The sequence below is a fragment of the Larus michahellis genome, chromosome Z, assembly GCF_964199755.1.
Source record: "Larus michahellis chromosome Z, bLarMic1.1, whole genome shotgun sequence".
NCBI classification, from domain to species: domain Eukaryota; kingdom Metazoa; phylum Chordata; class Aves; order Charadriiformes; family Laridae; genus Larus; species Larus michahellis.
In genome coordinates, this window is record NC_133930.1 from 79199055 (window position 1) to 79212457 (window position 13403).

The 13403-nt window shown below is 36.1% G+C and overlaps 1 protein-coding gene across 2 annotated transcripts in view; it reads left to right on the forward strand.

Moving 5' to 3' along the window:
- The window catches only part of RASGRF2 (Ras protein specific guanine nucleotide releasing factor 2), a 131764-nt gene that overhangs the window by 67202 nt on the left and 51159 nt on the right, over window positions 1-13403 (forward strand). The window contains exons 10-16 of one of the 2 annotated variants that reach the window (XM_074570633.1): window positions 16-176; window positions 1140-1206; window positions 2056-2192; window positions 5987-6069; window positions 8172-8420; window positions 8731-9119; window positions 12411-12539. In XM_074570633.1, the coding sequence (XP_074426734.1) occupies window positions 16-176; window positions 1140-1206; window positions 2056-2192; window positions 5987-6069; window positions 8172-8420; window positions 8731-9119; window positions 12411-12539 (1215 nt within the window). The remainder of the gene's footprint in view (window positions 1-15; window positions 177-1139; window positions 1207-2055; window positions 2193-5986; window positions 6070-8171; window positions 8421-8730; window positions 9120-12410; window positions 12540-13403) is intronic. The other variant, XM_074570634.1, reaches the window with a different exon arrangement.

Here is a 13403-nt window from a genome sequence, read left to right on the forward strand (position 1 = left end):
CGTCTTTATTATCAGGTTCCCTTATTCAAGTCCCTTCAGTCGAGAGGGGAAAACTTAGCAAAGTTCGTCTGGGATCGTTATCTTTGAAGAAAGAAGGAGAAAGGCAGTGCTTCTTATTTACAAAACATTTTTTAATTTGTACAAGAAGTTCAGGAGGAAAACTGCATCTTCTCAAGGTATAGACTTGACTTTATGACTCAATTTACAAAATGAAAACACAGCTTCAGTGAAATTTCAGTACTTTATTATTTTATGTCTTTAACCTGAGTAGTTAACAGTAGTTAACTGCTTTGTCCTGTCATTGCAAATAATAGAATTCAGCCAAAGTTCTTACTAATTACATTTTTTTTTCTAGAGCCATGTCATTCTAATGATATGGGGGTTAGAAACAAGATATCGGTGTATCTATTTGTATAAACTAGCACTGAATGTGAGTTTTCATTAAGTCAGCACATAAATCAGCCAGTACAACCCTGTAGAATTACTAAAGAATATTTTCCAGAGCTCTAATAAAATTAATTTTAGAAGTCAGTTCTGTTTTCCTGAAAAGCACTGAAAGGTCTTCTAAGAATACTCTAGTTATATTTGTTGAGAATCAGGCTTTCGTAGTGTTGGTTTTTGAATAAAGAGATGTTGGTGGTTTACAGAGCGGATTATGTTGTATAGAATTTTAATTTGACAAAGACATTTCTGAGATGTTATTAAAACTGTTTGTATGCCCTCTCATTTTGCACCCCTTAAATAGTTCAAGTATTATGCAAAGTAAATAGAGTATGCCTGAACCTCCCAAAAAATCTTGTATGTATTTAATTTAAATTCAGGAGAAGATGAAATTCTAGTTAGCTTTTTTGAAACTTGTGAACAAGTATTTATGTGAGATAAATTATACTGTAGTAAAAATGAAAGAAATTTTATACGTTTGAGTATATATTGATTTGTTGGAATAAGAAAACCATGATATTTCATCTGTCTGGGTTTAGTTCTTGAGGAAAAATGTGCATCGTGAAATTCATGTATCTTTCTAAGAGCTCTTAGTAATGTAAAATCTCAGAGTAAGGTATATCAGAGTGTAAAAATAACTATAATGACAAATGGGAACAAATGTCAAAATTTGCGAAAAATGTGCTTTGTTTTCATAGACAGGAGGTGTTCTGTCTTTAATAGAGTGCACACTGATCGAGGAGACAGACGTGAGTGATGATGATTGTAAGTTAAATTCAGCTGTTTGTAGTAATTATAGTTTCTAGTTTCTTAAAATTGGTACGCTTTGTTTATTTTTCACAAGAGCAAATTAATATTTTCTCCTGTTTTATGAAACCAGAGGAATACAGCATTAAACTGATTCAGTAGAATAGATGTTTTAATAATGGGCATGCTGGCTTGGTTAAGGGTTTGTTTTGTTATGTTTGTTCTTGCTGTTGACATCCCACATAGGATTTTCAAGTAGACTGGCTGAAGGAATGTGATAAATTATTTGCTGACTTTTGCATACAACTTCACCCAGAGGATCCTGGAACAACAACCAAAAAATACCTTAAAAGAAGAAGCAGATAATTGGGATTTTTAAATACATGGGGGTTGAGTGAGTTGGCAGAATTAGTGGAAAGTTTTTGTCTTGGACTCCCGACAAATCTTGACTGCAAGCTTGTTCAAATGAAATAACAAAACACATTCCCAAGCTGATTTTATTGTTACTCATTTTGGCTTCCATCCTGCAGTTTTAGGCAAGTTTTGCAGTTGAATTGTGAAAGTAGTTTCATTCATTTCAATGATACTTCTGCTGAGAGCATATCAGCGTAAAAGTGTTAGAAGGACTTTAGCCTTATTCGTATCTTTAAAAGTAGTGTATAGCAACTCCCACTATTGCATATTTACAGCTGTTTTTTGTATTCTGTGTATTTGAAAAACACAGTGAGTTTTGGATCCCCAGTTGGGTTTCCTCTTTGTCAGAGAGATGTTTTAAAGTAACTTCCATTCTAAATGAAACCATTTTCTTTGTCTTTCAGTCTTAAGTCTCATATTTTGATTTTTTCTTCCCCCACTCTGGCTGTAAAGCAAAAGGTTCTGGACAAGTGTTTGGACACCTTGATTTCAAGCTTGTAGTTGAACCTACGGATGCTCCTCCTTTTACTGTTGTCCTTTTAGCCCCATCACGACAGGAGAAAGCTGCATGGACAAGTGATATAAGTCAGGTAGCTTAATGCATTCTTTATCTTATTTGTATTAAGATCTTAGTTTATTCTGTATCTCTGAAAACTAATTCAAGAGAGGGATGTTGATTTCTTGAGGGCTGATTTGCTATGCTATATATAAAAAACCCTTAATGTTACCTGTTTCCCTCAAAATTCAGTCTTTGCATTTGAGTCATCAGTGAAACATGTTTCTCAATGAGACAGATGGGATATAAAATAGAAAACTGTCAGTTGACAAACATAATACTAATGGGTAGTCATTTTTATGTCTAAGGAAAGCCCATCCAGATACATATTTTGATTTAAGAAGAAGGATAGTACTTGTTTGTTCATAGCTTTCATACAGATCAAAAACCACCTGAGAGTCCTGAAAGTGAAAATGATACCATATCATATCAGTAATCATATCCTATGCAGTGACAAAATGAGATAAACTCCATTTTCCACCAAAACGAATATGAAAAAACCATTATAAATAATTACTAAGCATTCTAACGGTGTGCAGGAACTGTCTTTGCTATTAATGAAAAAAAATGATGTTTTAAAATACTTGAACGTCAGGGATAAAAGCAATATTTTTAGTGCATTTGGCTAAAAACATAGTAGACGAACTTTTATCAGAATCTATCGAGGGGAAAGAAGTTGAATGCACTATGAAAAATCTGAACTTTCAACTAACCAGGTCTGAATTAATGCTATTGCTATTTTTGTTCATGCAACCAGCAGGTACATAGATGTCTCACAGTTCTGACTTTGCATAGTATCCTCTATTAATTTCAAGAGAAATAGTTGATTAGGCAAATATCAGTGTGGAATCTGTTGGATTTCTAAAGATGCTACCATTGCTGGCAAGATCTCCAGATGAATTATCATCGCAATGAGTAGAAATTGCTTAAAAACGAGTATTCTGGGTTACTTTCTTCTGGACTGACTTTTTTAAAGGAACAAAAATATAAAGATAAAAATCTCAAGACAGACCTGGTTGGAGAATTTGTTGCAAAATGGATTATCAGTGAATTATGTTGTTCCATTGACACATTAAAGTATTGGAATTATTTGTTGGGGAGGAAAGACTGTTTAAGAACTGGCCTGGAACATGGTACACCCAGGAATAAGTCCATTCTTGGCCTATATAATAATAAATTTAAATGACAAAGTCATCGGCAGTCCATGTAGACAAGAGATCAGAGTTTGGGTCTGCCTCCAAGGCTCAAGTCTTCTCCTCCAAACCACTCCACCTCCAAACAATGCTACTGTGGTGTTAGGGGAAGAGCTGAAAAGCTCCACAGCTGACTTGAGAGGTGCATGCCTGCAAAGCTTGGAAGTGTCTCAGCAAGGCAGAGGTAAACACGACTAGCTGCATACAGCGGAGAGAGCAAAGGGTTGGCCAGACTGCCAGGGAAACAGAAGGGTTTCTTCCTTGATCCCTCTTTGAGGAAGGGACGATCTCCCAGCTTTTGAAGACAGGCATATTCTGAAGAGATACGGAGCCAACAATTAACAGAAGCTAGAAGCAAAAGCCTGAGAAAAGTGAGATCTTTTAGCATAGTGAGGCTGAAAAAGCTTCTCTGTCCTTACAAACGAAGGGAAGCAAGAGATGCTGAGGGGATAAGCAGCAGCTTAAAACAAAAAACAAGGAGTAAGAAGGGGCACAAGGTGCTGTGCAGACTGCACAGGCATTTGGTGCACGAATCAGTACTGTTTACAAATAGCAATCGAGTCAGTTGACTTAGCACTTATAGTTCTTCTAGTGCATCTGGAGAGCAGGAAAAGAAGGAAATAACACAAGAAGCATGCCACCTGTCTTCCGCTGGCAAAAGAAAATTTGGGGTGAAAATCTGGATAATGCTTGAGAACTTCTAAACAATTGAGACCACTGGTCTCTTGAAAATCAAATTGTGTTTCTGACTGAGCACATTGCCAGCAGAAGCATTGCCATAAAAGATTACTGAATCGCCTGCCCAAAAGCACTTTTTTCTTTTTCACCCTGGCTACAACCCCCAAGGAGAACACAGGAACTTTGCTAACAAAAAGGGCATGTAAAAAGTATTTTTTTAGTAAATATGTGTTTCCTATGTTTGCAAGTAAAAAAAGTATACATGAAGTTGCTGTTCACTCACAGCATTAGTCTTGCTGTCCGTAATTCTGCATCTTACTAAATTATCTATGTGTAAGACATATAAGACATACAAGTCATATTTGTCTATATGTTCCTAGTGAGGACTCCTGAATTTATATTCCCTTCATACAAACCATACACTTCTTATGAAAAATGCATGGGTTTTGTTAATGCTGAAGAAACCTCCCCGCTTCTAGTTTGAACTTGTTGTCCTTCAGCCCTAGATCCCTTATTGCTTAGCTAGAATGATGGTATCTGTCAGGGAGGTGATAAATGCTAGGCCTATGCAGACTGAGGATAAGAGCGCTGAATTACCTCAGACAGTTTTATGGTTGGTGCTAAGGCCTTCTTTGCAACATTTAAAATTCACACAGGGGAAATTACATATTTTTATTAGATGTGCTTTTCTCACTGCTTTTAGGTAGCAATTTGATAAAATCATAATGTGGAATGTTACAACTGCCCTTTTCAAATAATCTTAAATACCTGAATGTAAAAACACATATAGCTACATAGATCATATTTTAAATGTATAGCTACGTAGATATATTTTAAACCTGAAAAGTCCTGTCATTATCTTGTTTGACCAATCTAGCATCAATCGTTATTTTGCTATGAGATGTTCCAAAGCCAGCAAACTGTTTTTATTCTTGAAGTCAAGGTAAATGTATATGATAATTCTGGAAATTCCTTTTTATTGATGTAAATAAATAGTGTTTAATTATGTGTACGATATTTGATGAATAAAACTAGAAAGTATAAAGTCAAGAGTCCTGTCGTGTTAGGTAGCAGGTACTTGCTGAAGGCTGTGTAAGCCTGATCCACTGTCAGACTCTCTGTTGACTTCCAAGATCAAGGCTTGTGTTGATGTGTTATCTTAACTGTATAAAAGTACTAACCCGAAGATAGTGGTGGACAAATGGCTTTGACCTACCCCTATGCACTGCCAACACTGAGCTGCTTTGAGGCTTGAAGAACAGCTTAAGCACTTATAGAAGTTTGTAGACTTCTACTGAGCACAGGACAGCCTGTGATTTCTAAAGCAATATGTACTGTGACCACGGCCCAGAACTGACTTTCCAGCTTCTAATACTGAGCCCAAAACATTTATACAAGAGTTTGCAAGGAACTCCTTGGACAGCATCTTCATAACTCTGTTTCATAATAACAGCACCACTTGAATTTGTTTTTACAAGTGTGGTTCTAGAAACTGTTTATATTTCTCTTTGGTCTATTTGCACAGTGTAAAGGTTAAGGTATTAGTGTATCTGTCTGTGTATAAAGTATTCTCACTTTCTTGCAGTATTGATTTCTCAAGCTTAACACTCATTCAGGAAACGCTAGAGATATTTAATTTTGATCTGTTTCAAAGGAAATTTCACTTCCAACTCAAAGTACTTAATCATGTGGAAAAAAGGATGCTAAGCTGAATACCCTGAGTGTGCTGGTAAAGAAGTGTCGACTTGCAGATGTGCAAAACAAAGGCAGAAGACTAGAAAAGCACGTCAACTGTAATTCTTGCATCACTGCTTTTCATTTATGAAAATACCTTGTACCAATCCGTCCATATCCTGTAAAAACTATGCTTTAAGCTTACAGCAGTGTGAAAAGTGTGGAAGTAAGTTCCCTTACCCTGTGTTTTGATTTTAACAGTTTTCAATGTTTGTTTTCGCAGTGCATTGATAATATAAGGTGCAATGGTTTAATGACCATAGTGTTTGAAGAAAACTCTAAAGTCACGGTGCCACATATGATCAAGTAAGTGCAGCATTTTTTTTTTCCCAGTGACCAAATAGCTTCTTTGGTTTTTTAGAGAAAAGTTTTAACAAAAGAAAACGTGTATTTGGAAAATACAATCTTTTAATCTTTTGTTCCTCTGTTTTTGTTGATGGAATTAATTCCGCATCCCAGAATGTATCTTTTCAAATCTCTTTCTTGAAATGGTAGGGGTGACTCAAAATGTCAATCTCTGAATTCACAGTATTGGGCTGTACAGGACCACAGCTCAGATTTTTCTATTATTTGTGAAGTTACCTTCAGTTACACTTCAGATGATCATTTTATTCTCTGTTAGCTTTTCTCTGCCATACCACTCATAATTTTATTGAATATATTTTAAAATGTCTTTAAATTTTAGGTGACTGCAGACAAGTATAATTTTCTAAGGTACTTTTTTGCATTAGCCAAAATTTTTCTTCTCTTAGTTTCTCTTGTTTCTGAGAAAAAAATTGTTTTCTCTCATAATTTTAACTGATCACATCAAGGTAACATCATTATTCATAAATCTGCTTCCTACATCCTTGGATTCTTTCAGTCATCTGTTGTAATAAGTAGTTTTTATCTGTAGACAGCGATTTTCAGTACATGATTCCACATTTCTAACACAATTTTACCTCTTGAATCCTCTACAGATCTGTATTTACCTGAGTTTTACTTACTATTATCCAATATGAATATTAAAGACTAGAACATAGGGATAGAAGTACAAGTATTTCCTTTCTTACTCTTATCTGTCACTAGGCTATTTCTCTTTCTCTTGGATGTACTCCATACATGAAACGTTTCTCAAATGCCTGTTTTTCCTTTTTAGTTGTTGCCTCTCCTCTCTTTGCATGTGTTTAGAATTGAAAAAGAGATAACATCTGTGAATAGAGTTAGGCCACATACCTTTGATCCCAGGAAAGAAGGCATTTTATTGCCTTCAGTTTTATTCCAGGAACTCTGCAGTGTGTAAACACTTTTGTTACCTGCTGAATGTTAAAAATACATTTATCTGTTTTCAAATTGTAGAGTACAGCAAGGTCTTAATCCCAATGTCAAGAGAAAGAAATCTTACTTCTAAAAAACGTACAGGATCTTAACAACAGATATAAATTTGGTGTTGTCTTTCTGAGGTTCTACTCATCTGATTTTTAGCACACATTGACTTTTAGAGTCAGATGTCTTTGGATTAAATAAAAAAAAAACCTGCCACTTTTTTGAGGACCCAACTTAAGAAAGAATTTTTTTTCAGTGTAAAAGTGTGTGGAGTATCTTGATGCTGCATTATAAGAAAACCCAATCATTTTTAACGAAAGGATCAGACAGTATTGAAAGATACTTACTATCCATGCCATTTTTTTACAAACTAAGCCTTAAGCTAGATAAAATTATGCAAAACTTAATTCGGAAAAAAACCATCATGAGTACAGTTATGTAAATAATTGATTTTTGTTTTGATGTCCAAGCAAAAATTAGTCCAATTTTTTTTCACTGAAACAAAGCTTCTCTGTAGTTTCTGCTTTGAAATTAGAGATGTTTCATGCTGTTCCGTTTTTCCTTTTTTTTTTTTTTTTTTTTTTAAATAATTCTTGGAACCCGAGGGCAGGTGTTACCTTCAGGTACACCTTAAGCTTAGCTAAAGTGTTAATTTTGCCGTCTTTTGCTAGGGTCCATTAGTTTATTTTAGATAAAGCTAGATCACAGCAGAAAACATTGCAATCAGTCCACTGTTATTCTATAGTGAGCTTCTAATAATATCAGGCTGCAGGCCACAACAGCCTGAAACAGACAAGAGGGGACAATTCTGCCTCCTGTTCCATTTCAGAAATTTAAGCATCATTAATGGTTTCTTAGAATTTGAAATGTGAATTAATTATTTGCCAAAAGTAAAATTTAAATTCCTTTAGTTATGGCATAAAATATAATTGAATGGAAGTAGGTATCGCCACAGATTGAGTTCTCTTGTATTGATAAAATACAAGAATGCATATATATATTTGCTGCTTCTACGTTGACAGGAGTAGCTAAAGTGATACCACTGCTGTACCATAATCACGCTTCGTCTTTGATAAAATGTTCTATATTTAATTTTTGTGTAGATCTGATGCTCGTCTTCATAGAGATGACATTGATATCTGCTTCAGCAAAACACTGAATTCCTGCAAAGTACCCCAAATCCGTTATGCAAGCGTCGAGCGCCTTTTGGAGCGGCTAACAGACTTACGGTTTCTAAGTATTGATTTCCTGAATACTTTCCTACATACTTACCGCATATTTACTACTGCAGCTGTTGTACTGGAAAAACTCTCAGACATATACAGACGGCCCTTCACCTCCATTCCCGTCAGGTGAGCTCTGGGGTTTTTCCTTCCTATCGTAGGTTTCTTAGTGAATTACCATGGCATAATTTTTTGTCACGTTTTTTACTATGATTTTTTGATTATATAAGTAATCTAAGAATAAAGTTCTGCATTTGTAAACAGGACATAAATTTTTAGGAAGTCTGTCTCAACTTTCTGCCCAGGCTTTGAGGACTAAGTGTCATACAGAATTTGCAGTGCCATGCAGATTTGCACAAAACTTGTTTGTAAGTGTTTTCACTTAAATCTGTTTGGCGTCTGCTATCATCTGTTGCCTTTTTTTGTTTCTTACTCTCAGATCTTTGGAGTTATTCTTTGCTACCAGTCAAAACAACAGAGGAGAGTACCTGGCTGATGGGAAGTCACCACATCTCTGCCGCAAGTTTTCTTCTCCGCCTCCATTGTCACTCTCCAGAACTTCCTCACCTGTAAGAACCCGAAAACTGTCATTGACCTCACCACTGAATTCAAGGATCGGTGCCCTTGACCTCTCTACTTCATCAGTGGCAAGCAGTCCTACCTCGACCTACAGCCCAGCCACTTCCCCACCACCAACGGGTAGCAAAGTACCACTCGACCTTAGCAAAGGGCCCTCCTCTCCTGAGCAAAGCCCTGGCTCCATAGAGGACAGCTTGGAGAACCCTCGTGTTGACCTCTGTAACAAGCTGAGGAGAAGCATTCGAAGAGGTATTATATACTCAGAAAATACTGAGTGTTACTTTTGGTAAATAGATAAGTCTCTAAAGTAGGCTTGACTTTTATCAGATTACTGCTGAGAAGTTGTTTCTCATGTCTTTATTTTCCCCCCCCGATCACCGTAAGCTGTGTTGTGAAACCAAATACTCTGCTTCTACTTCTTCTCTGGTAGAGGCTGCAATGCGTTGTCTGTTTCCACTGCTTTGTCACTTTTTTGTAGGAATAGGAGTATGGCAGAACAGTCTTGTCTGTTTTCACTTCACCAGAGTGTTAGGGAGAAAGGCAGAAGGAAATACTTGATGCCAGTTGTGTTTCTTGAGGTGAAAAATTTTGGAGTTGTACCATTACTATAGGAAGTAAAATATTAATTTAAAAAGAAATAGGGATGTAAAGACGTTAACAGCTTTAACACGTTTACAGACCAGGGGTGGTTTTCCAGAAAGATTTCATCACTAACCCAAACAAATAATTTATGTGATGCCCTTGGTACATTGGTGAGATTTGAGATTCATACCACCTGCTTGTTATCCATCCGGAAGGCAGATGTCTAAAATAGATTAATTGCTCCTGTGCAAATGCCTCTTTTCCTCTATGGATTGTGTAAGGCACCCTGGAATAAGTACTACTTCCAGAGGGCTAAAGTTGGTTGAGAAAAACCTCACTACGGGCATCTGGAATGGGATCGTTGTATATATAGATGGCAAAGCAAGAAAGTAGCCCTAATCTCATAGAATGCACAAATGTGTGCTTATTTCTCCCTGCTCTTTGGGGGAGGGATAGTCTACCTCTGAATTGGAACAGAAGTATATAGTGATTTTTTGTATTGTTGTTACATTAAACAGAAGATGAGGAAATAAAAAAACCCCATCTATTTTATTCCTAAAATTAATGTTTAGAAATGGTCTTACATGGCCTGACTTACAGTCTGAGGAATTTGAATTGTAAATCTAAGCAAAACGTAGCTCAGTTTTACTTGCAAGTACTCTAACACTGAAAATTGATGTAACTCAAGAGGAAAGAAGAAAAAGATTACCAAATATAAACGAAGAAAAATCTGATTGAAGCGTTATGTCTACTTCTTACTGATAAATTGAAATAAGTGCCCTGGTAAGAAATTTGATGTTGCATTATGCGGAGGGATTGTTTTTACAGAATGTAGTCTGTTGTTTTTAAAAAATTGTAGGAGTCCATGCTTGCCCATACTTTTTGCTTTCATAAAATGCTGGTTGGCTGTTATACTTCATCGTTACATTTCTCTATGCTGGATGCTTTTAAATGAATAGCATGACAGAGTATTTTTATATATAAAATATAGTATTTACTATGTAGAGTTGGGCAAATTCTTCTTGTGCAGTAGTGTAATCACATTTAAATCAGTGTGATAACACAGCGTGTCCCAAAATATAGTCTGTGCATTAAAATGAATTGTACACAGGTAACTGCAGTCTTAGGTGTAACGGTTTTTGCTATACACTGTAAAGTAAACTAGTAAGGGTAGGTTATTCTGGCTTAGTGTTAGCACTAGGCATTGTTGCAGAGGTATTCAGATTTTGCATTCTGGTCTGTCAAAGCTGGAAGTGTCATCTGGGCAGTGTCAGGAACATTTGGAAATGGCAAGAACCTCATATAAATGCTAAATTGCTGTCTGTGCAGTGTCTCCAGTCCCTTTGGGGATCTCCTGCTGAACAGTTTGCGCTCAGTTTGGAGGAATTTGCAGCTAGATATCTCTGTTCTGCAGGGGAGAGTCCTTTTGTCACCCAGCTGCGTATGGCATGTTGAGGAAGAGGTGTAAGTTTAAAAAGAAATCTCACAGGGAGAATGGAAATGAGTTGTTAAGAGAACTACCAAATGCTAATCTGTGTGCTTCTTATCATACACGATGAATTTCTTTGTTTCTAAAGTTTTCTGGGTAAGGAGACCAGTTCTATTTAATGATGTACCGCCACCCCATTACAGTTACTACTTTTGCTCTGGCACTGCCAGATTTCCAAGAAAACAACTGTGGCTTACTCTAAATCCACTATAACCGTATGAATTCTGTTCGCCGGGACATATTATTATAGTGGTTGTTTTTCTCCTTTAGTTTTTTCTGTTTACATCCTGGAATTTCCACCTTCTTCGCCCACTTCCAAAGATTTTGTTTTCCAAAGTTGTGGGTTTTTAATACATTTTTTACATATACAATACTTATGCTGCAGGTGCAGTTGTCATTCATATCAAATGTCGGTTATATTTTATCACCTTATTTTCCCTCATTTTGGAATTAGTATTTCTGTCATTCCTTTTTTATTCTTCTGATAGAAGAACTCCTCCATGAAGTAATCAGCTCTCCAGTGCTGTATTTTGTTGGGCAGTTTTTGATTACATGTAGTTATCCAACAAGGATTATTTTCCCTTGCTCATATAAAACCTATGACTTCAAGTATCCTTATGACATGTGCATTTCACTGTATATTCTGCTGATTTAAAGTCCAGTCTTATCCAAGCTATTTTTAAAATTGACAACTTGCTGGTTTTCACCAAGTTCTTTATTTATGAGCTTTTGTGTGGCTATGTTGTTGGTACAAAATTTTTCCAGTCCTTTAACTCCATCCAGAGGATAATTATGAGTGTTCTTAATGCAAAAGATTCATAGGAAGTTTCAGAAGCAGTACTGTTTAAAACAACTATAAACCACAGATTAAATGTAAACAACTTTGTGTTAGATGGCATTTAGTGGTATTAGGTTGGTATTGAAACACTGGTATTACGTGCTATTAATTAATGGCCATTTTTTAAACATTATGTTTTGGTGAAGCCCCCTTTGATGTACATATTTATCAATGCATTCCAGTTCAGATTGTTAAAAGTTGATCAATTTCAGACTTTCTATCATTTCGTATTTGTAAACTGAGAGTCCTGAATCACCCACATGCTCTATAATCTCTGCAGAGGCACTCCATATCTAGGACAAACTAATCTGACTGGACTCAGTGCTTTAAAAAAGTGTATCTTAAAGGCCCATACTGTAGTTGCTATGGCCTCTTGATATTTTCAAAGGACATTTATACTTGATAAATACATCAATAGAATAGAATAGAATAGAATAGAATAGAATAGAATAGAATAGAATAGAATAGAATAGAATAGAATAGAATAGGAGTCATTGATATGTTAATATAAGTTGTTATTTAAATATAACATAATGTAATATGATATGATATAAGATATGATATGATACACATTAAAGAGTTGTAAATTATGAATGATCATCCCAGTATTAACATTTATTCTCTTTTAAAGCAGCAGTTCTAGAGTCTGTGTCAGTGGACCGGACAATTCCTGAAAGCACCTCAGCAGTGGATGCCACAGAGCTTTCCCCATGTAGATCCCCTTCGACACCACGTCATCTCCGCTATCGTCAACCAGGAGGTAAGAACCTGATGTTTCTTACCTCTATCAGTCACTTTAAAGAATTTAAATACTGTAGCTGTAATCTTTGCAGGACGTTAGAAAAGAAAAATGTTTGAATAATGTGTTTTGCTTGCATTTTCCTCATTTCTTGGGTATTAAAAAAAAAAAGCTGTTAGAATGTGAATTACACTGGTTAATTTGTATAATAACAAGAGACTTGGAAGCATATTGGGACTTCGGTATGATGAAATGTTCTTAAATAGCTTGAGCAAGATGTGCCCAAGACTAATACCGTATCAGTCCCATTCTCGCAGAACTCTCAAGACCTTGATAGATTTTTTTCAGCTTCTAAGGGGACGTATTTTGGGCATAATATGTAATCATGAAATACACAACACACGTTATTGTCAATGGGGAGTGACTGTGTCTGTTTCTTTGTATAACACTGCACATTTACAGATGGTGTCACATTATTCGTTCCAAAATTTGAATAAACTGCTCAATTGAAGAGGAGAAGTGAGAGCTGGAGCTCCTCAAATAGGTCTCACGTGGCTCTCTGAAATCATTAGCAGAGCTGTGAGCTACGTCCATGAACGCTTAAAATGCTGCCTTCTCATGCACGCCAGATTTCTAGGCAGTTATTTCATGTCTGGGATTAAAACAGGAAAAACAGAGTGGAGTCTTCTCAACTGTTAATAAGTTGCTGAGACACTTTAATTTTAAACCAACTTGTTATTGGGCACCTTTACAGTGAGATGGCAAGATTTGGGAAACTGTGGTGAACAGTGCCATATTATCTGAGTACTAGTCAGAAGCAACGTTCACAGAACTCTCTATAGAGAAAGTTTGATAAATTGTGCAAAACTGTACTCATCCTAGGCA